This window comes from Musca autumnalis, unplaced genomic scaffold, assembly GCF_047663935.1.
Source record: "Musca autumnalis isolate F117 unplaced genomic scaffold, ASM4766393v1 scaffold_3, whole genome shotgun sequence".
NCBI lineage: Eukaryota > Metazoa > Arthropoda > Insecta > Diptera > Muscidae > Musca > Musca autumnalis.
In genome coordinates this window covers 67,621,831-67,647,896 of record NW_027411866.1, presented here as the reverse complement: position 1 = coordinate 67,647,896, position 26,066 = coordinate 67,621,831, and the positions used below count along the sequence as shown (strand labels likewise).

Below are 26,066 nucleotides of genomic sequence, written 5' to 3'. Positions count from 1 at the left end.
CATCAAACTTAAGGTTCTCAAACCGGGTTCTATTCCTAATTTAATTCATTCCAAATCCAATCTGTAGAAATAAAGAGAAATTAATAGTGCAAGAGTATATAAAATACGTAGGAATACTTATACCTTCTGAAACATACAAAAATACCATATTAGCTCCATAACAGCCCTGAATGGGTAGAGAACGCCTTCATATCTCCTATATGTATACTTTAAAATATTAAAAAAGTTAATATAATTATAGCATTCACTTTTATCTTAGTCGGGGTAGCAAAGCGCACCGGGTTCAGCTAGTAATTATATATAAAACTATCATTACAACTAATTGTCAAACTGCATCATCGTCTGTTGAGAATAGTTGGCAAACGGTAGCACCCAGCAAAATGTTCGATGACAAATCATGACTTGAATCATGGGTGCAAGTGACATGGCATCGATGAAAATTCGGATGAATCACAGGTGAAATTTACAAGGGAGTGACACACGCTTTCACGAATTGATTGCCATTGCATTTTGCACAAGTTCATTGTAATGGTATTTTACACCAGTTCATTGTCATGGCATTGTGCACCAGTTCACTTCCGACTTGTTTTTTATATATATTATATATTTATATATTTTTAACAACAAAGTGTGCATATTGTAAAAAATCAAAACATCTTAAGCTCATCACCTTTTTTTAAATCAGTTTTTTAATTTTTTTTTTTTGTTTTTCTTGTCGTCTATTATTTTATTCTTTTAATTTTTCCACTACTATAGAACACCGGCATAAAATAAAACACAGAACAAAGTGGTCAATTAGCTGTTCTACTTTTTCTTGGCTTCCAACTTTTTCATTGCAACCTTAGTATAATATTTAAGGTGACTAATAACCTTAAAAATGCATCTGCATATTTATAACTACAATAATTTAGTTGAATTAATTACAAATTTAACGATAATGTATGTATAAGAGATTGTTGTAAAATTAGGTATGAATTGTAGTGTAATGTCATTAATATACATATAATTTGATTGCAAATGCAAAGCAAAAATTAAAAATTAGTGGCATGTTCTTACTGGTCTTACCTATAATATCTGCGAGATCACCGCCATTGTTTGTGTATTTATTTCTTTCCTTTCGAATAACTCCATCATTTTGCACCACTTCATGCTTATTGATAATATCGTTAACATTGTTAAAATCAACATCAACTGCAGCAAGGGCACTCGCCAGTGGAGAGTTATTATATTTTGTTTGTTTTGTTGCAACTACATTGCGTCGAATTCGACATTCTTCTGATAGAAGTAGTGTAACCCTAAGTAAGTTTCCATTACCTTCTCCGACAGCGATTACTCTAGGATGGTGAGATGCCAGCATTGGTGCAAATGCTACAACTTCTGTATCCAAACTTTCAACTAAGAGAAAGTAGTCATCAACAGAAATATCCCTGGAAATATTTAAATTATTTACACTAACATTCTGGAAAAATGTTTTCTGCAAACCTTAAGGGTGTCCGAGATCCGTCCGAAAACTCTAGATCGATATCCAGTAGACCTTCTTGATATTGTGCCGTTAATTTATGAGTTACTGCTGTTTCAGCTATGTACCCATTTTCAATACTGTTGTCTGGAGTAATTGTTAACTGGAGGCCCGATACAACACGAACAGAAAGTTTCACAAGGCTTACTTTGTCACTGCCAACACGTATCTCTTTTGTTCCAATTACGCGTCCAGTTATTGGTGATAATACCTGAAACCATGTGTTAAAGGCCCGAATAAATTGAAATTCACCTGTAATATTTACCTGAACATCGGTTCGTCCCATAGATTTGCCTTGTAAAATTCTTCCCTTTAGACTAGCTATTTTGGGATCAGCTACTCGTAGTAGTGGTTGTACCAAATCAGTAACACGCAATCCAGTTCTTCGTGATATAAAGTAGCTTATGCGACCAGAATTCTAGAAATAATATTACAGATAATCAGCTTGGAAATTTAACTGCAAAAATTATTGATAAGAAACAGTTTTAATGTATTCGAAGAAAACTTTTCTTAAGAACATCAAAGACAAAGATTTCTTTTTATATAAAACGAGACGACCCGGTCCGCGTTTCTGGCTCTTGAAACAGTTTTATGTTATCTTTTCTTAAGTCATCAATTATATTTTTCTTGCATCGCTAATTAGTCGGGATCTGCAAGTGACTATAAATAAAAAAACTTCAGAAATATTGGTGTAGATATGCAATTTTAACATACCGCCAAAAAGGTAATGACTTGAGGCAGGTATTTATTTCATCTGCTGGAATAGTATAACTGGAAGTGTTTGTCTGAAATCTAAACGTTAATTGCTTCCTAAATCCTTCACGAAACGATCTAACGCTTCTAGGAAATTTTCATGTGCCATCGTACATTCGTTCCACATGATAACTTATATTTAATATTGCATGTGTGCCCTTCATTCATGTATATCTTATATACCTGCTGAAGCTATACCTATCGATTGTCGTGATAATATGTATTTGCAATCGAATTTATTAAAAACAATAATGTTATAGCCTAGACAGACGGCAGCGTTAATTTGCATTAACTGCCTTAATTCAAATTAATTCAAAATTAAATGCATTATCCACATTCTTAATGCACAAAATTAAAGGGAATTTAAACTAAATTTAGGTATTTCGATATGGTAATGCTGTAAAAGAGAGCCCATATTCATGTAGCAGAGAGAGCATATTCATGCTCTGAGACACAATTTGAATTGAAAATCAATTGTCTTTTGTCAAATTTCCATGTTTAAAAAAATAAAAAAGGAAAACAAATCAGAAATTTTCGCGTTTCTTTCAAATAAGTAGTGTTCTTTCTCGAATAGAATAGCAGCTAATCGTTTTTAGCGCCTTCTATCAAATCTATTTTTAAAATTTTTATTTTCACAAGCATTTCATTACCCACCATACCAATTCTATCGAAAATAATATCTTCTTCAAATGTTCCTTTAGAGTTTTGCGACATTTTTTAATATTAAAAAGACTCAAAAATATCGCGAATAAATTAAATTTATTTTTTGCATTATCGTGGTGAAAAAGTCAATGGTAGAAAGTATATTTGTTTCGCATATTTTGGCGACTTTTGTAAAACTTTATTAAATGGTCTGCTGGGTACAAACAAACAACGCAAACAGCTGTTTCATAAATGCAGAAACTATCTGTCAGGGTAAAAAGTTAATTCAAATTAAGGAATTTTTAATGCAAATAAACTCTGCCGTCTGTCTAGGGTATTAAACTAGGCTATGGAAGTTGTTGCATATGTAATTGTTATTTCAGGTATTAAATTTCTCAGTGTATTAAATATCACAACAGTAACTAGCTGTTATTTTGGCAACCCTAACTTTTTCTAGTTTTTGACGTTTATATTATTGATCTCTCTCTTATTTGTTCTACCTTCAAAGTAAGCACATGTGAATTGAATTTATGAAATTATTAATAAAGGAATAAATAAAAACTGTTCAAATTCATCATCCCGTGAAGTTCAATTATAAAAGGTTATGGGCAAAAAGAGCAACACCGAATACTCCAGTTTAACGGCAAAGGGTACGATGATTGGCAGTTTCGCGTCAAAATTCATTTGGATTCTCTCGATTTCTTGAATGTTCTAACCGGCAATCTTCCAGACGGAGATCCTGAAAGGGCGGAGTTCCTAATAAGGATAAGAAGGCGAAGGACAAAATTGTGAGCTTCCTTCATGCAGATTGTATATGTTTTGTTCGTGATAAGGAGACGGCGAAACAAATGTGGGATAGTTTAAATTCAGTTTTTGCCAAGAAATCTGTTGTGGACCAGTCATTGATTAGGAAAAAGCTTGGTAAAATGAAGATGACCGAAAGTGCTTCGGTGGTAAGTCATTTAGCCGAATTCGAAAATCTCATAAAACAGTTAAAGCTTGCTGGAACAAAGATGGAGGAAAGTGATGTGTTGGCCCCAATTATTTTTGACGTTGCCTTAAAAATTTGATCCACTTGTTACAGCTTTGCAGAATGTAGAAGGAGATAAATTAACATTTAATATAGCTAAAGAAAGGCTTATAAGTGAAGAATCAAAATTTTGCGACAGAAGTGAGGATGTTCAGCTTCAATCAACAGCCTTTTCTAGAAAAAAGTTTCCGAAGAGAAAACGTTTCAATGGTAAGTGTTTTGAATGCGGAAATTTTGGCCACCAAGCTAAAAATTGTTGGCAGAAGGATGAAAGATTGCAGAGAGTAAGGCGGTATCATTCATGGCTTACAACAATTTAACAACGGCAAGAACATGTGCAAATCAAATCAAGTTCAAATTAGACTCCGGTGTAAGTGACCACATGGTGAGAGAGAAATCGTGTTTTGCAACAATGGAAGATTTGGTGATCCCTGTTGAAATTAATGTGGCGAAGAATTGGCATTCAATTTTGGCGAAACAGATTGGTAATATAGAAGGAACTAGTGACAAGGGATTCGAGATAACCGCAAAAGATGTATTATATGCTCCTGAGTTGCGAGACATTTTATTGTCAGTGAGAAAACTAACCAGTTGTGGCCTGAATGTGAAATTTTTAAACAACCGTGCGATGATATTGAAAGGAACGGAAATAGTTGCAGTGGCAAACATGCTGTATGGTCTGTATGAAGTTGTGTTCAACCTTCCTATGAAGAATGCTTTATACTGTGAGAAGAATGATTATAATTTATGCCATAGACGAATAGGTCATTGCGGCAAATCAGTAATGGATGTGTTGATTAAGGATGGTATGATAAATTGTGCGTCAAGAAAAGGGGAAAAGGATTTGTGTGAAATATGTATCGAAGCTAAGCATTGCAGAAGTCCTTTTAATGGCACAAGGACACGGGCAGCTCGGCTATTTCAAAGAATACTCTCGGATGTATGCGGTCCTATCTCGCCAGTTGCTTGGGATGGCTCAAAATATTTCGTGACGTTTATTGATGACTTTAGTCATTTTGCTGTAATATATTGTATGAAGAAAAAGTTAGATGTGTTCGAGAAATTTAAAGAGTACGAGGCTCTAGTTACATCGATGTTCCCCAACGGAAAAATTTCTACATTAACAATCGATCAAGGAAGCGAATATGTGTCGAAAGATCAAATTTTGTGATACAGAGGTAAAGGAATTCAAGTAGAAACAACAGCGGCGTATACACCTCAACAAAACGGTGTTTCCGAAAGATTCAATCGAACAATATCAGAAAAAATCAGAGCAATGTTATTTGAATCTGGAGCACCAAAATACTTGTGGAGTGAAGCGGCGTATGCAGCGGTACATACAATAAATCGTATCACATCAAGTGCAGTAAACAACGCAACAACGCAAAAACCTAACTTATCGAAGATAAAAATTTTTGGATGCGTGGCATATACCTGGGTACCAAAAATTCAAAGGACAAAGTTGGATCCAAGAAGTAAAAAGACTGTGTTAATCGGATATGCACCAAATGGGTACCGCTTATGGGATATAAATTCCATGAAAATCATTCTAGCCCGAGATGTGAAGTTTAACGAAAATATTTTTTTGAAATTTTGCCTGTTTGGGCGAAAATCATTTTTTTTAATGATTTTTATTAATTTTCTCGTTTAGAATTAAGCTTGATGATCGAAAATAGTTTTCCGTTCAAGTTTGTTGAAGATGAGATATCAAAACCGAAAATAATATAAAGCAGTCACGAGCAAGAGGGGAAAGTCGAAGATGTTGTCGTGTCTAAAAATTCTCATGAAAACACAGCTGAAGAAATGGCGAATGGTATTGAACAAGAAAATGTCAGCGATTCGGATAATTCGAGTATATCCTCCTTTAATGGTTTTGAAGAACAACCCGTAGAAAATAGAAGTATGCGAACGAGAAGACGTCCAGAAAGATTACTTGATTATATCACTGGATTTGAACCAGACGCTGGTACGAACGATGTTCCTAGTAGTTATGAGGAAATACCCGAAAGAAAAGAAGCCGGGAAATGGATAAAAGCTATAGAAGAAGAGCTACAGTCGATGCAAGAAAATCATGTGTGGGATATATGTAGTTCCAAGACCAAAAGATATAAAATTGTTGAAATCCAAGTGGGTGTTTAAAATCAAAACTGATAACCTGGGAAATCCGTCTAAATATAAGGCCAGGCTTGTTGCCAGAGGTTTTCAACAAAAGTATGGGGTCGATTATTATGAAACATATGCTCCAGTGGCAAAATTAACAACGACAAGGGCAGTACTGGCTGTTGGTATCAAGTGACAATATCATTTCCATCGCCTTGATGTTAAGACTGCATTTTTGCATGGAGACCTAAGCGAAGATATTTTTATGGAAATTCCGCAAGTTGTGGAGAAACAAGAAGGTTTTGTATGTAAGCTTGCCAAGTCATTATATGGACTAAAACAGTCGCCCAAATGTTGGAATGAAAAATTTGATGATTTCATTGTATCTCTTGGATTTGTCAGATCAAAACATGATTACTGCATGTACACTAATATTGAATTGAAGAATAAAATCATTATAATTCTATATGTTGACGATATGTTGTTAGTTGGCAACAATGTGGAGAGTATTCAAAAGTTAAAGGCGAAGCTTTCAGAAAAATCTAAAATGACAAATTGCTGATCCCGATTGGGGATCAGATCAAAATGATCGGAAATCTGTAAGCGGTTTTATATTTAAAATTTATGGCTCAACTGTTTCGTGGTGCAGCAAAAAGAAACAGACAATTGCAATGTCGTCATCCGAGGCAGAATATATTGCACTGAGTCTAGCAACATCAGAGGATTAATGGAAGATCTTGGAGAAATTGATAATGTAACAGTTAAGATTTATGAAAACAACAGAGGTTGCATTGGGATGTCAAGAAATTTGGAGAGCAAACGGTCCAAACACATAGATATAAAACATCATTTTTTGAGAGACCATGTTAGAAATGGAACAATTAGTATAGAACCAATCAACACTCAGGATCAATTAGCAGATGTTTTTACCAAATCCCTAGATGTTGGACGTTTTTCAAAATTGCGTGGAGAAATTGGACTGCTCGATTGAGAGGGGGTGTTGTGATAATAAGTATTTGCAATCGAATTTATTAAAAGCAATAATGTTAAACTAGGCTATGGAAGTTGTTGCATATGTAATTGTTATTTCAAGTATTAAATTTCTCAGTGTATTAAATATCACAACAGTAACTAGCTGTTATTTTGGCAACCCTAACTTTTTCTAGTTTTTGACGTTTATATTATTGATTTCTCTCTTATTTGTTCTACCTTTAAAGTAAGCACATATGAATTGAATTTATGAAATTATTAATAAAGGAATTAATAAATAAAACTTGTTGTTTTAAAAAATTAAAAACAACGAAACCCGAGATTAAGCTGAATTATTTTACAACAATAAATTAATAAAGGAATAAATAAAAACTGTTCAAATTCATCATCCCGTGAAGTTCAATTATAAAATCGACATGTTGCCTTCCAATTTAAACACTTGCATTCCAATAAGACCAATGCTTCGTTATGCATAACATCTGGTGATTGATATTTAAGAAAGTGGTTTGTAAATTATGCATATACAGCGCATTTAAAAAAAATAGGGCGCAAGGTATAACCCGCACCCCCAAAATTGAACAAAATATATAGCTTTTTTCACCAAAGGCCATCTCTGTACATCATCTGAAAATTACATGGAAATCGGTTTAGAAGTTCTGGAGATATAACATATTTAAAAAGTGGGCGTTGTAGGGTCTTTTCAAAAATTATGGCATTGGGAAGGTACCCCGTCCCCTCCGAAATTAAACAAAATAAAATCGAGTAAGATTAATAGGGTGGAAGTTCGGAGGGGAGATTCGTAGAGTAGAAGTTCGGAATATCGATCGTATCGATCGTTTCAGTTTTGCTAAAATAGCGTTTTTAAAAAATCGGGCATAGCGGAGGTCCCCCCGCCCCTCTGAAATTCAACAAATGTATGTATAGCCTATTTTCAACCCGGGTCCTCCCTGTACATTCTCTGAAATTTTCGGGAAAATCGGTTCAGTAGTTTTGGATATATAACATATTTAAAGAGTGGGCGTGTAAAAATAGGGTTTTTAAAAAAGTAGGGCATGGGGAAGTTCCCCGCCTCCTCCGAAATTCGACAAAATATATGGCCTATTTTCACCACGGGTGTTCCCTGTACATTCTCTGAAATTTTCAGGAAAATCGGTTCAGCCGTTTTAGAGTCTATACGGAACATCCTAACACACTAACATACACACATTGTCTGTTATATAAGATAATAACAGTTCACGACTCCAACTATTGTAAAACTATTGTAAAACATTTTTGAATATTACCATTTACAGTCGAAATCGCTTATAACTTTGCTAAGGGAGCGATGAAACTCGGTCGCCATAAACGATAGTCGTTACAAACGATGTTAATAAAATGAGATGACTTTTTAAATATGTTGGTTTTTGTTTAAATAAATGAAATTTTCCTACTTTTTCGTATAAAGGACTTAAAGGCATACATAACTTTTAAATCAAACTCAGATCTGAGTTTTAACGGCTTTCCAAAACACTTTGTTTGCTTGTAACATCTTCTGAGCAAATAAATTTTTGAAGAGTTTCTACAGCTAGAAGAGTTTCACAAGATTTTGTATTGAATAGAAAGACTTCACTCAAACTTATTTCTTATAAATCATTTATGTATATGTTGTAGGGCGTAATACAGTTTTCAACCCCATCTTCGAACATGTTGTACATACGCTGGTTATTTTACGAGTACATACAGTCTGTCAAGTAAATGTTTTCGAACCAAGAAAACTAACATTTTTCTGTATTAATCTATGAAAAATTACTGATAATTGGGATAAAAATTTCGGGTTTTTTGCAAAAAAGTTGGTAGACTTATTAAAGACAAGATAGGATGTATAAATAAAAAATTGACCCACGTAGTCCAAGAAAAAATAACGAAAACCCATAACTACATATAATTCAAGCTGTCAAATAAATGTTTTCGAAATTTAATGCAGGTTCCAAAATAACCCATATTTTTGGTAAATTCTTGAAAATCATGACATTTTATGAATGTTATTCTTAAAAAGGGTAGAGTACTAACAAGTATCAACAATATTAGGCATATAATATCCCTACTAGGAGGGTTACCATATGGACCAAGGGAGTACCAGGTCATATTACATTTAAACAGGGTCCTATAGGTCTTATACCGGGAAAATCTGAAAACTAAGGCGTTTTATGAGTTTTTTTAGTTCACCAGGATGGACTGTCATCAATTACAATAAATATTACCTACAGAATAATTAGATCAGGGGTGTTGCCAGATCTACTAAAAGGTGCCAGGTTATATAAACAGTAAACGAGGCCACATGGATCCATCACCAGGGCTTAAAATTTGTTTATTTAACTCAAATTGAATTAAGGGATAAGGGAAATAAACCAAAATATGACATAAAAGTACAAAAATCGCTTAGAAATGCATATATAAGATATTGTCAGTCCATGCTGATTTTTAATAGACCTCCGATTTCCACTGTTTATAGTCAGTTCAGAGGAATTCTCTAAGTTTTTTGCTTCCATGATAACACTGAAGCATTATTTACCCATCAACATAATTTTCCCCTTAAAAATGTACTACAGTAGTACTGCAGAGTACGCGAAATTTGTCCAATATGTCGAAGTATGCATTTCTGAAAATTGTCGAAACCTTTACCCCATACATTTCTAAGCAATATTGGTCTCCTACTGTGATATTTCCGATTGTTTAGTGAAATGCCATTATCTCTTAATTAATTTTAAGTAAAAAAAAACAAACTTCGGTATAACCTGGTACCTTTTTAGTCGATCTGGCAACCCTTTTGATCTAATTATTCTGTAGGTAATTTTTATTGTAATTGATGGCAGTCCATCCTGGTGAACTAAAAAACGCCTTAGTTTTCAGATATTCCCGGTATAAAACCTATAGGACCCTGTTTAAATGTAATATGACCTGGTACTCCCTTGGTCCATATGGTAACCCTCCTAGTAGGGATATTATATGCCTAATTTTGTTGATACTTGTTAGTAGTTTACCCTTTTTAAGAATAACATTCATAAAATGTCATGATTTTCAAGAATTTACCAAACATATGGGTTATTTTGGAACCTGCATTAAATTTCGAAAACATTTATTTGACAGCTTGAATTATATGTAGTTATGGGTTTTCATTATTTTTTCTTGGACTACGTGGGTCAATTTTTTATTTATACATCCTATCTTGTCCTTAATAAGTCTACCAACTATTTTTTGCAAAATACCCGACATTTTTATCCCAATTATCAGTAATTTTTCATAGATTAATACAGAAAAATGTTAGTTTTCTTGGTTCGAAAACAATTACTTGACAAACTGTATTTGAATATATTTTTGTATATATTAATTTGAATGATAACAACAGCTGCATCTTAGTAGGCAAAAAACTCATAAAACATCACTAATTTGCGCAGAGTGCATACAATTTTGTCCGTATCCGATTTCAGTGTCCACCGTGAAAATCTACATCTATATACATATGGTAAAAGCCAAAAATGTTTTACAATCGATGAATACGAGTTTCACCCATTCAGAATTCGAGAGCTGTTAACATATTCTATATAGTATGACTGAAATTATTTAAAATGAAGTGGTTTAGGAGGGATCCCATAATGTCAACCATTAAAATTAATTTTCGTGGAAGCTGTGTTGGCATGAATGTAGAAAAATGGGTGTGTTATGTTCCGTTTATGGCGAGCGATGAAACTCGGTCGCCATAAACGATAGTCGTTACAAACGATGTTAATAAAATGAGATGACTTTTTAAATATGTTGGTTTTTGTTTAAATAAATGAAATTTTCCTACTTTTTCGTATAAAGGACTTAAAGGCATACATAACTTTTAAATCAAACTCAGATCTGAGTTTTAACGGCTTTCCAAAACACTTTGTTTGCTTGTAACATCTTCTGAGCAAATAAATTTTTGAAGAGTTTCTACAGCTAGAAGAGTTTCACAAGATTTTGTATTGAATAGAAAGACTTCACTCAAACTTATTTCTTATAAATCATTTATGTATATGTTGTAGGGCGTAATACAGTTTTCAACCCCATCTTCGAACATGTTGTACATACGCTGGTTATTTTACGAGTACATACAGTCTGTCAAGTAAATGTTTTCGAACCAAGAAAACTAACATTTTTCTGTATTAATCTATGAAAAATTACTGATAATTGGGATAAAAATTTCGGGTTTTTTGCAAAAAAGTTGGTAGACTTATTAAAGACAAGATAGGATGTATAAATAAAAAATTGACCCACGTAGTCCAAGAAAAAATAACGAAAACCCATAACTACATATAATTCAAGCTGTCAAATAAATGTTTTCGAAATTTAATGCAGGTTCCAAAATAACCCATATTTTTGGTAAATTCTTGAAAATCATGACATTTTATGAATGTTATTCTTAAAAAGGGTAGAGTACTAACAAGTATCAACAATATTAGGCATATAATATCCCTACTAGGAGGGTTACCATATGGACCAAGGGAGTACCAGGTCATATTACATTTAAACAGGGTCCTATAGGTCTTATACCGGGAAAATCTGAAAACTAAGGCGTTTTATGAGTTTTTTTAGTTCACCAGGATGGACTGTCATCAATTACAATAAATATTACCTACAGAATAATTAGATCAGGGGTGTTGCCAGATCTACTAAAAGGTGCCAGGTTATATAAACAGTAAACGAGGCCACATGGATCCATCACCAGGGCTTAAAATTTGTTTATTTAACTCAAATTGAATTAAGGGATAAGGGAAATAAACCAAAATATGACATAAAAGTACAAAAATCGCTTAGAAATGCATATATAAGATATTGTCAGTCCATGCTGATTTTTAATAGACCTCCGATTTCCACTGTTTATAGTCAGTTCAGAGGAATTCTCTAAGTTTTTTGCTTCCATGATAACACTGAAGCATTATTTACCCATCAACATAATTTTCCCCTTAAAAATGTACTACAGTAGTACTGCAGAGTACGCGAAATTTGTCCAATATGTCGAAGTATGCATTTCTGAAAATTGTCGAAACCTTTACCCCATACATTTCTAAGCAATATTGGTCTCCTACTGTGATATTTCCGATTGTTTAGTGAAATGCCATTATCTCTTAATTAATTTTAAGTAAAAAAAAACAAACTTCGGTATAACCTGGTACCTTTTTAGTCGATCTGGCAACCCTTTTGATCTAATTATTCTGTAGGTAATTTTTATTGTAATTGATGGCAGTCCATCCTGGTGAACTAAAAAACGCCTTAGTTTTCAGATATTCCCGGTATAAAACCTATAGGACCCTGTTTAAATGTAATATGACCTGGTACTCCCTTGGTCCATATGGTAACCCTCCTAGTAGGGATATTATATGCCTAATTTTGTTGATACTTGTTAGTAGTTTACCCTTTTTAAGAATAACATTCATAAAATGTCATGATTTTCAAGAATTTACCAAACATATGGGTTATTTTGGAACCTGCATTAAATTTCGAAAACATTTATTTGACAGCTTGAATTATATGTAGTTATGGGTTTTCATTATTTTTTCTTGGACTACGTGGGTCAATTTTTTATTTATACATCCTATCTTGTCCTTAATAAGTCTACCAACTATTTTTTGCAAAATACCCGACATTTTTATCCCAATTATCAGTAATTTTTCATAGATTAATACAGAAAAATGTTAGTTTTCTTGGTTCGAAAACAATTACTTGACAAACTGTATTTGAATATATTTTTGTATATATTAATTTGAATGATAACAACAGCTGCATCTTAGTAGGCAAAAAACTCATAAAACATCACTAATTTGCGCAGAGTGCATACAATTTTGTCCGTATCCGATTTCAGTGTCCACCGTGAAAATCTACATCTATATACATATGGTAAAAGCCAAAAATGTTTTACAATCGATGAATACGAGTTTCACCCATTCAGAATTCGAGAGCTGTTAACATATTCTATATAGTATGACTGAAATTATTTAAAATGAAGTGGTTTAGGAGGGATCCCATAATGTCAACCATTAAAATTAATTTTCGTGGAAGCTGTGTTGGCATGAATGTAGAAAAATGGGTGTGTTATGTTCCGTTTATGGCGAGCGATGAAACTCGGTCGCCATAAACGATAGTCGTTACAAACGATGTTAATAAAATGAGATGACTTTTTAAATATGTTGGTTTTTGTTTAAATAAATGAAATTTTCCTACTTTTTCGTATAAAGGACTTAAAGGCATACATAACTTTTAAATCAAACTCAGATCTGAGTTTTAACGGCTTTCCAAAACACTTTGTTTGCTTGTAACATCTTCTGAGCAAATAAATTTTTGAAGAGTTTCTACAGCTAGAAGAGTTTCACAAGATTTTGTATTGAATAGAAAGACTTCACTCAAACTTATTTCTTATAAATCATTTATGTATATGTTGTAGGGCGTAATACAGTTTTCAACCCCATCTTCGAACATGTTGTACATACGCTGGTTATTTTACGAGTACATATGTATTTGAATATATTTTTGTATATATTAATTTGAATGATAACAACAGCTGCATCTTAGTAGGCAAAAAACTCATAAAACATCACTAATTTGCGCAGAGTGCATACAATTTTGTCCGTATCCGATTTCAGTGTCCACCGTGAAAATCTACATCTATATACATATGGTAAAAGCCAAAAATGTTTTACAATCGATGAATACGAGTTTCACCCATTCAGAATTCGAGAGCTGTTAACATATTCTATATAGTATGACTGAAATTATTTAAAATGAAGTGGTTTAGGAGGGATCCCATAATGTCAACCATTAAAATTAATTTTCGTGGAAGCTGTGTTGGCATGAATGTAGAAAAATGGGTGTGTTATGTTCCAAAACCAAAAATGTTTTACAATCGATGAATACGAGTTTCACCCATTCAGAATTCGCGAGCTGTTAACATATTCTATATAGTATGACTGAAATTCTTTAAAATGAAGTGTTTTAGGAGGGATCCCATAATGTCAACCATTAAAATTAATTTTCGTGGAAGCTGTGTTGGCATCAATGTAGAAAAATGGGTGTGTTATGTTCCCTTCCGATTTCTGGCTTAACTTTACATTTTATAGACCTATCCCAAAGAAAGACTCAAAGAATACTCCATGGGAACAATATACTAGTGTATGATTTTTCGATATATCCACTGCATCCACCTAAAATTGTTGCTGACAATATTGTATTCCAAACTCATAATAGGATTATAGAACTCGTGGTTTTACGTCGTTTAATGTATATCTCCAATTACAGTATCCTAGTAATTGGAGTCTAAAGGCCAAAATTGGACGAGTTTTTTTCTATTTTGCCGTTTTATTACCGTTCATAGACAGTTCCTATGTTCCAGAAAGTTGTCTAACGATATCTTTGCTACATTATTGTAGTGGATTGTTTCCTTTAATTTTAAACGGTTTAGTATCAATGGTCAATTTGAACAATGGTCCTTTGTCGGGACCCGACCCGAGAAAAAGGACAAAACTCATTTGTTTAAAGTTATTTCGTTATTTGTTTACTGAGATCTTAGGTACACTTTTGTTGTTGGCTGTTTGCTTAAATTCTGAACGGTTTGACCAAAACCCGAATTTGACCTTGAAGATAAAGTTTGATGGATTTTATGTATTCGCAATATTTGTTCTTTAAGAAATAATATGGGTATTTTTTATTTATTTTATTTTTATTTTTTTTTTTTTTGTGTAGCACAGTGCATTTGTAGACTTAGCTTATCCCTTTACCAGTAGTGCGATTCTGCAACTTTTTTTAATATTGAAACGACATCGGTAGTTAACGAAAATATTCGGTTGAGTTTAACGAATGTGCTATTCTGTAACATGAATCTAGAAATCGTTAGCACATAGCGACGAATATCGATGGAAAGACAAATTGTCAAATATTATATTTGAATATTAATTCATGCATTTTTGAATTAAAAATTTTATTTCTTCGAAAATACAGGACATAAAACGCGTAAGGGAGGAAACGGGGTCTGCTTTTTGATGAAATGTGCTAAATAAGTATCTACATGTGTCCCAACAATGCGTAACACAAGGATACTTTCAACTTCTAAAGCGTCAAGTGTATATGTATGTACTTTTAGGAGGTAAATGACCAATACACGCATATCGTCACCATAAATGCCCGAAGACGTAAACTCAAAATCAAAACTTTACAGGAGAAGCAAAAAAGTATATAAAATGTAAAACTGTTTTATGGAATATAATTCTTATGAGGGCGAGTATTCGGGATATTATCAATCCTATACGAATGGGAGTAATAAATGAAACCAAAACAGCGGAAACGCTTGGTTTTGGGATCCGTCATTACAACAAAATCTGCAATATTATCCCATTTTCCGAAATGCCATTTCTTGAATAGGATCGTTGTTTTTGAACGTAGAAGCTTAAAATTTTGCCAGAGCATGTATTTTAACTTTATGTATCAGATCACATCAAAAACGGTTTCGTCTTCGGGCATTTTTGGTGACGATATACATATGTTCATGCATCTCATAGATTTTTGTGATTTTATTCCAGGATATGATAAAGATGTATAAAGATGTCATTCGCTCGGCAAGGCATTATATAGAATATCAATTTATATGTTTGTAGTGGGTAGGACAGTGTAATCAGAATGATTGGTCAAAAGGACACTTCTTGTTGCAGAGAATTGTATTGTTATGCATGCACAGATCAGGAAATTCTTAACAACGCAATAAAACGAAGAGTTAATTTTGCCATACGAATATTCAGCTTTGAAATTTGACAAGACTTAAACCACTTCAATGATTTTCGTGGATCCACGTTACCGTTATTTGAGTTTATATATTCACATATTCAATTCACGCCCACATTAAATGGAATTTCTCATAGCGGAGAGTTTGAAAAGTTCGGAAATCCAAGCTTATACGCCATTTTTAGTATTCTGATTGTTAGTGATGCTGAGTTTAAATCTATAAGATTACCACAGAACAAAGTAGGTTATAGGAATACTATTACGGCATTAAAGCCAACGAAAGCCTCCTAGAAAGATATGTTAAGGACATTTGTATACGACTTACATAGCAGTATCACACTTGACATACGACCATGTGTTGTGTTGTTGAGGCTATTGGCATAATTGTTAAAAATTTGGATTTTGGAAATCCTTTTGGTGGAAGAACTTCCATGCAAAAAGTGCGAATATGTCGTGGATATAAACAGTTCGACCCGAACATAACGCCGCACAGTGTCACGACCGTCAAAATCAAGTACTTCCGAATACAAATTTATTGATGAGAATATAATGTAAACATTTCAATTTGATGGAATTTTAATTATGGTATTGATTTGTCAACTAGTTTTGTCCATGTGAAGGTTCAAATCCAATAATTGTTGGAAATGTTTATTTTTGTTCTTATTTTATTTAAATTAATAACTTGTATTATGCTCCAAAATTTTAATATTTAAAGTAATTTATCCTTCTAAAATGAATTTTAAAGATTGCTTTGGATGTAATAAACATATATTTAATTTTTTTGGGAGTAAATAGTGATCATATGGTGTTTACAGCCACCCAAGTCTGTGGCACTTAATAAATCGATTTTGTGAACCAAATTTTAAAATTAGTGGAGTGGGAAAAAATTGTATAAAAGTGTATATCGATATTATTTACTGTTTGAGTTGTGAAAAGTGAGTACTTTAAACGTATAAAGGTTCCAGCTGCAGAGGTTTGCAGACGAACATGTTATTTCTCTTTTTCAGCGACCACCTCACTCAGGGATTACCCCCTTTTGAACAAAGCGTTTTGCGGTGTTAGCTATAGAGCGAAAACGAATGCACCGATCATCATATATTTTTGTGGGCTTATTAAGTACCTCAAAATACGAGAGACGTTTAAATATATATATATATATATATATATATATATATATATATATATATATCACCAATATTTTTGAAAATTTAACATAGTTGAAGCCAAGGTTTACCCTTTTAGGACACGCGACTTGTTGTTGTTTATTATACAAATTAAATTTTTTGGCTAAAATGAGATGTTTGTGGACGTGGCAAAAAATATTGGCATCAAAAGTTAATTTGCGTGGAAGCTGTGGCTATATTTATGTTAAAAAATATGTAAAAATGGGTTGAAGCCAACGTGTTTTTTTTTTTGTTTTCTCTTGATTTGTGAATAAACCAAAGGTTTCCCGATTTTCCTGTCAAAGTAAAAGTGGAAGCAAACTAAATAAGGATCATATCACTAATGTATTACTTTTCAAAATTTGATCTGCTTCTACCATTAAATGATGCTGACATTTCGAAGCCAGATTTACAGTGTTTTTTGACATTTTCTTCTAATTTCATTCCGCAAACAGGTTTTTCAAAAAATCGTATATAGGATTGTAGAACTCGCGATTCTGAGTTATTTGATATATGTGCCGTGAATGTAGTCTACACAGCTTCATAGAAATCTGCACCCAAATACGGAAATTTAGTGCGAACATTTTTCTAAAAATCATATTTTTCGGGCCTAATTTTTACAATTGTTATTCGAATTCCTTGTACTTGATTGCACATTTTAGTTCCGGATCCAATAAATCACTCCCCGTGAAAATCCATCTACTAAAACGCGAGTTACGATAAATTCCAAAGTAGAAAAATCACCTAAAAATGTTTTTGAAAATATCGCGTATTTTATCGCGTTTTCTGCGGTTCGTTTCCACTGCAATGAAACAACTAGTACAGCATCTTCGTTTTAGCGGAAGCAGAGATTTGAAAACTTCAATGATAAGGGAGCTACATTCATTTATACAAATTAAAAGATATGGTCTTGCTGTACATGAAAATCACATGCGGACAAAATAATTTTGATAATTACGCGATTTACACGTATTTTAAAGTGCATATAAATTAAAATGGGTTATGTGACCCCTATTTCCATTTCAGAAGACTTGAGATATATCCTCAGCAATTCAATTATCTTCCTCAATAGGAACGCTTTTATACGAATGTCTATAAAGCAAAATCCGTATATTTTAATGGGAGATTTAAGCAAAATAAAGGAAGTATTCCTATAGATTTTTCCAAAATTTTATACTACACTAGGGGACCCGGCGAACTTCGTCTCGCAGTTTGTTAGGTACAAAACACAACTGTAAATCGGGACTAAGATATATTTTTTAAGCAAATAACACGTTTTGCGATGTAAATAAAAATATTTGGTAGCACAGTTGAAGCAAAATAATATCATAACGCCCCTATCCGTTTCATAATCGATGGTTTAGCAATTCTTGCTTTCACCACTGAACACGATATTTCTCTCAAGCAATTGAATACGAAGGAAGAAATGCGATCGTAGGAATTTGAATTTAATACTGAATATAGTGCTTATTTAAATTTGCGTTTGAATCAATTAACCTATTTTGAGCAGAGGGATCCGATCATTATCAGGTAACCGCCTTCGTCTACTTTTTTTCTGACTTCTCTGTTTAACGTGATCTCCCGAATTCTACTTGCATTGAAAATTTGGAATTAGACGCAATGGCTATGATAACACGGAAAAATGCGGTAATTGAATTTTGACTGAGACTGTACAATCCAGTACATTGATCCTTGTTAGCAGAGCTATTCTATTAGTTGCCGTTCTTTGTGTGTTTCGGATGCTTGAAGTCTTGTCAACATAGTCAAATGAATATCACAAACTAATTAACGTTTAATAAGTATTTACCTACTTATGTCGCCCGATAAAAATATATGTCAGATAATTCGACCACAAATATCCAGTACCTCCGATTTCTTGTTTTTTTTTTCTTTCCAATTTTGAATATCAACCTTTTTCGATTTACATATATACAGTGTACCAACAATACCAGTATTTGGCCATTTTTAATTGCCTTCCAGCTCGGCGGGAACTAAACTGATTCAATTCATACTCCTTTTCAGTGGAGACATCATTTTTTGGTATCATGACAGGATCTAAACAGTATCAATATATATCTGGTGCAGCTTAAATTTTATATCGCATAAATCGGAAGTTGATCTTTCGAAGATGTTTTACTTACGGTTTAAAAGTATACATATATGTATGCCACAACTTCACTTCCAATGAAATTACCTCCGATCTCTTGATTTTTCAAATAACCCACCAATTTTGTGGATTTGTACCTTTTTCCATGAAACTGTGGAAACCCCTTTCGGCGAAATCATCTTCATCTTTTCAATCGGAATCAGACCGAAACCACCACTAATCTTTACAAACTCAAAACTAAGCCCTCTCCTTTTAAAGACTTTTCGCTGTTAATTTCCTAAAAAGACTCTTGAAAATAAATGAAAATCGATTTGATTGTGATTCTATACAACTTTCAAAAATTGACAAAACTGAGACAAACAATGAACCCTCACAGTTAGTGCATATACAATTTTCGCCAAAAACTGCCCAAATACATAGGTGTCAAGGTATACTCCAAACGCGAAGTTCGATAGAAATTTGTGAAAAAATAGACTTTTTTGAAAAAATATTTTTGCAAATTTTTCGCAAATGTTCGCGATTTTTTTAGGTTTTATCCTTTTCTGCCATGAGACCATTCCGAATTGGTGCGAATTGTCAAAATCTGTTCAGCCGTTCTTGAGTTATAAGCGTAGTAACTAACATCATCCTTTTTTATATATGAAGAAAAGACAAAATTTTTTAGTTTTCCATAAAAAAAAAAATTAAAAATTTTTTTTTAAGCTACATGAAAGATTTTTGGTACATAGATTGGGAAAAAAATGCCATTGTTAAATCTGTTCGTGATACTAATTTTGGTTGTTGCGCGCAAAAGTTATGGCGGTTTCAATTCTGATAAAAAGAAAAAAATCTTTAAAAGACTCTAATCATTATATTGAGAAACTCTCTTAATTAGGGGCTCCCTACATACTATATGTTTACTGAGGTCCCATAACTTTAGTGAAAAAGTTGTAAATTTTCGCGGAAATTAGGAAAGCATTCAAAACAATTGGTAGTTTACAACTTGTTTTAATAAAATTCAACCTGCTTATGCCTCTGAAAAATATATAAAAAATATGTACGTAATCTATACATCGCGAAGATTCAAATGAAACCAAAACTATACAAATCCGTTTAGTGGTTTTCATATTATAGCGAAAACAAAAAAATATATTGAGGAAATTTATAAAATTTTTGTAAGAGAAAATATTTATTAAAATTTATTTTGTGAGTTAGTTGAACAAAATGTAAGAAAAATAGGTCGGAGTTTTTCTTCTATTTTAGTTAAATTTCACGCAATAAATCACATTTTTTATTCTAATCACTTCTCGAAAACACGCTAATATCTAGCAGAAGATATGGATATCTTTCAAATAAATGTTGGGTTCCTTTAAATGGGGTATAATCTTGAAATAAAATTGTATCGGGTAATGTTCATTTTGAAATGCGTGTAAAGCGCGAAATCCTCAAAATCACTTGATGCGCATGCGGTTTACCAATACAGCGAATTCTTCTCTTTTAATTTGTACACATTTGCCAGGATTTACTTTGGACGCTAAGATGTAGCATCGTCTGCAGTTTAGTGTGCAACAAACTGTATAACGCTTATATTTTGCACAAAGTGCATACACTTTTTATGCGCATCCGATTTCACTATCAACCGTGAAAAAATACATCGATCTAAACATATATCAATAAAATCCATCAAGAACCGTGGATGTAGCATCACACAGTATTTTTTGGATAAATCGGATACAGCTCCCACGCCACTAAATTTTTCAAACCGCTGTTTTCGCACAAACGCGAGTGATGTTTCACTTTCTTCATTGAAATGGAAACGATCCACATAAAACGCGAATTAGTCAGCGATATTTTGAAAAACATTTTTTGCAAATTTTTCAATTTTTGCAGTAGCCATTTCCGCCGTTCTAGTAGATGGATTTTTATGATCTGTGATTCATATGATCCGGATCGTCGAAAAACTAAAATATCGCGGGGTAAGAGCACACTCAAAACGATATTGTAAATACTGTACCCAAAAAATAGGTTTTTGAGAAAACATATCACACTAAATTTTGGCCTTTGGCAGTAGATTACTCTGCTGCTGTGTGGGCTACATGCTCAATATACATATCAGATTATGCGAAATCGCGAGTTCTTTAATCCTATAATTGGTTTTTCGAAATATCCGAATGCGCGTCCCAGTTACATAAAAAATACAAAAAACACCTGAAATCCGGCTTCAAAATGTCAGCATCCATAAAAGGTGGATGCAGTGGAAATTTTGGAAAGTGATACATTAGAAGTGTAGTCTTCATTTTGTATTCTCCTACTTTTACTTTGAACAGATGTCCGTCATTTGAATGGTTTAATCAGAAATCGAATAGCAATGTAAAAAACCTGTTTAGCCTCAACGTGTTTTTACCTATGATTTTTCCTTTACGCGGTCGTAACTACCACGTAAATTAAATTTTTTTGCTAAATTTTTGAGCTTTGTACAAAAACATCTAAAATAATCCAGCAATAGTCATAGTTACTGGCAAACTACAATAGTTCGCGTATTATAATAGTGCAAACCTTGGCTTCATGGAAACTAAAAAATTTTGACTTTTCCTCATATATAGATAGATAGATAATGAATGTGAAAAAATATCTTTTCAAACAAAAAAATTATTTTTTAACCAAAATATGTGTTTATTTTGGCTGTGACATCGAAATTATAATACCAATCTGTATGATTTCAGTCTCATTTGATTCGCCGTGAAAAAAATCGTATGGGAGCAAAACCCATACGATTTTTTTCGAAATTTTATAGCGGGTAAATGGATCTTTATTTTGAAAAAAGTTGACTTACATTCAATAATTTTTCAATTTATTATACATTTCGCGATTACTGAGTAACATTTAACAAATGTTATGCAATCTACTAACTCAAGCCACTTCCAGATAACTTTTTAGTAGCAATTGCTTACGGTAAAATAATTAGCGTTTTTATAATGATTTTTTCTTTAAAACGAAAATAAAACCGCCATAACTTTTGTCCGCATCAACAAAAAACTGGCTCGCGAGCGGATTCGTACTTAAAATTAGTTTCTTAACCTATGTACCAAAACTCTTTGATGTAGCGCGAAAAAAATTTTAATTTTTTTTTTTTTTGAAATGGAATATGAAATATTTGACAACATTCGTGATATATATATATATATATATATATATATATATATATATATATATATATATATCACGAATGTTGTCAAATATTTCATAAATCATTATAAAAACGCTAATTATTTTACCGTAAGCAATTGCTACTAAAAAGTTATCTGGAAGTGGCTTGAGTTAGTAGATTGCATAATATTTGTTAAATGTTACTCAGTAATCGCGAAATGTATAATAAATTGATAAATTATTGAATGTAAGTCAACTTTTTTCAAAATAAAGATCCATTTACCCGCTATAAAATTTCGAAAAAAATCGTATGGGTTTTGCTCCCATACGATTTTTTTCACGGCGAATCAAATGAGACTGAAATCATACAGATTGGTATTATAGTTTCGATGTCACAGCCAAAATAAACACATATTTTGGTTAAAAAATAATTTTTTGTTTGAAAAGATATTTTTTCACATTCATTATCTTCTATATATATAAAAAAGGATGATGTTAGTTACTACGCTTATAACTCAAGAACGGCTGAACAGATTTTGACAATTCGCACCAATTCGGAATGGTCTCATGGCAGAAAAGGATAAAACCTAAAAAAATCGCGAACATTTGCGAAAAATTTGCAAAAATATTTTTTCAAGAAAGTCTATTTTTTCACAAATTTCTATCGAACTTCGCGTTTGGAGTATACCTTGACACCTATTTGGGCAGTTTTTGGCGAAAATTGTATATGCACTAACTGTGAGGGTTCATTGTTTGTCTCAGTTTTGTCAATTTTTGAAAGTTGTATAGAATCACAATCAAATCGATTTTCATTTATTTTCAAGAGTCTTTTTAGGAAATTAACAGCGAAAAGTCTTTAAAAGGAGAGGGCTTAGTTTAGAGTTTGTAAAGATTAGTGGTGGTTTCGGTCTGATTCCGATTGAAAAGATGAAGATGATTTCGCCGAAAGGGGTTTCCACAGTTTCATGGAAAAAGGTACAAATCCACAAAATTGGTGGGTTATTTGAAAAATCAAGAGATCGGAGGTAATTTCATTGGAAGTGAAGTTGTGGCATACATATATGTATACTTTTAAACCGTAAGTAAAACATCTTCGAAAGATCAACTTCCGATTTATGCGATATAAAATTTAAGCTGTACCAGATATATATTGATACTGTTTAGATCCTGTCATGATACCAAAAAATGAAGTCTCCACTGAAAAGGAGTATGAATTGAATCAGTTTAGTTCCCGCCGAGCTGGAAGGCAATTAAAAATGGCCAAATACTGGTATTGTTGTTACACTGTATATATGTAAATCGAAAAAGGTTGATATTCAAAATTGGAAAGAAAAAAAAAAAACAAGAAATCGGAGGTACTGGATATTTTTGGTCGAATTATCTGACATATATTTTTATCGGGCGACATAAGTAGGTAAATACTTATTAAACGTTAATTAGTTTGTGATATTCATTTGACTATGTTGACAAGACTTCAAGCATCCGAAACACACAAAGAACGGCAACTAATAGAATAGCTCTGCTAACAAGGATCAATGTACTGGATTGTACAGTCTCAGTCAAAATTCAATTACCGCATTTTTCCGTGTTATCATAGCCATTGCGTCTAATTCCAAATTTTCAATGCAAGTAGAATTCGGGAGATCACGTTAAACAGAGAAGTCAGAAAAAAAGTAGACGAAGGCGGTTACCTGATAATGATCGGATCCCTCTGCTCAAAATAGGTTAATTGATTCAAACGCAAATTTAAATAAGCACTATATTCAGTATTAAATTCAAATTCCTACGATCGCATTTCTTCCTTCGTATTCAATTGCTTGAGAGAAATATCGTGTTCAGTGGTGAAAGCAAGAATTGCTAAACCATCGATTATGAAACGGATAGGGGCGTTATGATATTATTTTGCTTCAACTGTGCTACCAAATATTTTTATTTACATCGCAAAACGTGTTATTTGCTTAAAAAATATATCTTAGTCCCGATTTACAGTTGTGTTTTGTACCTAACAAACTGCGAGACGAAGTTCGCCGGGTCCCCTAGTGTAGTATAAAATTTTGGAAAAATCTATAGGAATACTTCCTTCATTTTGCTTAAATCTCCCATTAAAATATACGGATTTTGCTTTACAGACATTCGTATAAAAGCGTTCCTATTGAGGAAGATAATTGAATTGCTGAGGATATATCTCAAGTCTTCTGAAATGGAAATAGGGGTCACATAACCCATTTTAATTTATATGCACTTTAAAATACGTGTAAATCGCGTAATTATCAAAATCATTTTGTCCGCATGTGATTTTCATGTACAGCAAGACCATATCTTTTAATTTGTATAAATGAATGTAGCTCCCTTATCATTGAAGTTTTCAAATCTCTGCTTCCGCTAAAACGAAGATGCTGTACTAGTTTTTTCATTGCAGTGGAAACGAACCGCAGAAAACGCGATAAAATACGCGATATTTTCAAAAACATTTTTAGGTGATTTTTCTACTTTGGAATTTATCGTAACTCGCGTTTTAGTAGATGGATTTTCACGGGGAGTGATTTATTGGATCCGGTACTAAAATGTGCAATCAAGTACAAGGAATTCGAATAACAATTGTAAAAATTAGGCCCGAAAAATATGATTTTTAGAAAAATGTTCGCACTAAATTTCCGTTTTTGGGTGCAGATTTCTATGAAGCTGTGTAGACTACATTCACGGCACATGTATCAAATAACTCAGAATCGCGAGTTCTACAATCCTATATACGATTTTTTGAAAAACCTGTTTGCGGAATGAAATTAGAAGAAAATGTCAAAAAAAACTGTAAATCTGGCTTCAAAATGTCAACATCATTTAATGGTAGGAGCAGATCAAATTTTGAAAAGTAATACATTAGTGATATGATCCTTATTTAGTTTGCTTCCACTTTTACTTTGACAGGAAAATCGGGAAACGTTTGGTTTATTCACAAATCAAGAGAAAACAAAAAAAAGACACGTTGGCTTCAACCCATTTTTACCTATTTTTTAACATAAATATAGCCACAGCTTCCACGCAAATTAACTTTTGATGCCAATATTTTTTGCCACGTCCACAAACATCTCATTTTAGCCAAAAAATTTAATTTGTATAATAAATAACAACAAGTCGCGTGTCCTAAAAGGGTAAACCTTGGCTTCAACTATGTTAAATTTTCAAAAATATTGGTGATATATATATATATATATATATATATATATATATATACTAGGGGACCCGGCGAACTTCGTCTCGCAGTTTGTTAGGTACAGAACTTGATGGCTTTGGTTCAAACCTATAACACTATTATTGCTATCACCTTGTTCAATGGCAAATATTTCTTTGTTTTGAACTTTTTAGGACGATCTTTAAAGCAGATGCACGAAGAGAGAAGGTACTGAAAGGCAAAGTGTTTCTATTTTTCTCGACTATCTCTCCTATAAACTGACAATAGCCGCGAAAAAATTAGGCAACTTTAAATCGGGACAAAGACATATTTTTTAAGCAAATAACACGTTTTGCGATGTAGATAAAAATATTTGGTACCACAGTTGAAGCAAAATAATATCACAACGCCCCTATTCGTTTCATAATCAATTTCACTCAAGAAATTGAATACGAAGGAGGAAATGCGAACATATGAATTTGAATTTAATGCTGAATATAGTGCTTATTTAAATTTGCATTTTAATCAATTAACCTATTTTGAACAGAGGGATCCGATCGTTATCAGGTAACCAGCTTCGTCTGCTTTTTTTCTGACTTCTCTGTTTAACGTGATTTCCCGAATTCTACTTGCATTGCAAGTTCGGAATTAGATGCAACGGCTCTGGTAACACGGAGAAATCCGGTAATTGAATTTTG

At 32.9% G+C, this 26,066-nt stretch overlaps 1 protein-coding gene across 1 annotated transcript in view; it reads right to left on the bottom strand.

The window, feature by feature from the left end:
* The window catches only part of dtn (transmembrane protein 132C dtn), a 444,998-nt gene that overhangs the window by 235,891 nt on the left and 183,041 nt on the right, over positions 1 to 26,066 (bottom strand). The window contains exons 9-11 of the mRNA XM_073979456.1: positions 1,785 to 1,937; positions 1,483 to 1,730; positions 1,066 to 1,427 (exon numbers count right to left, since the gene is read on the bottom strand). Coding sequence (XP_073835557.1) covers positions 1,066 to 1,427; positions 1,483 to 1,730; positions 1,785 to 1,937 — 763 coding nt within the window. The remainder of the gene's footprint in view (positions 1 to 1,065; positions 1,428 to 1,482; positions 1,731 to 1,784; positions 1,938 to 26,066) is intronic.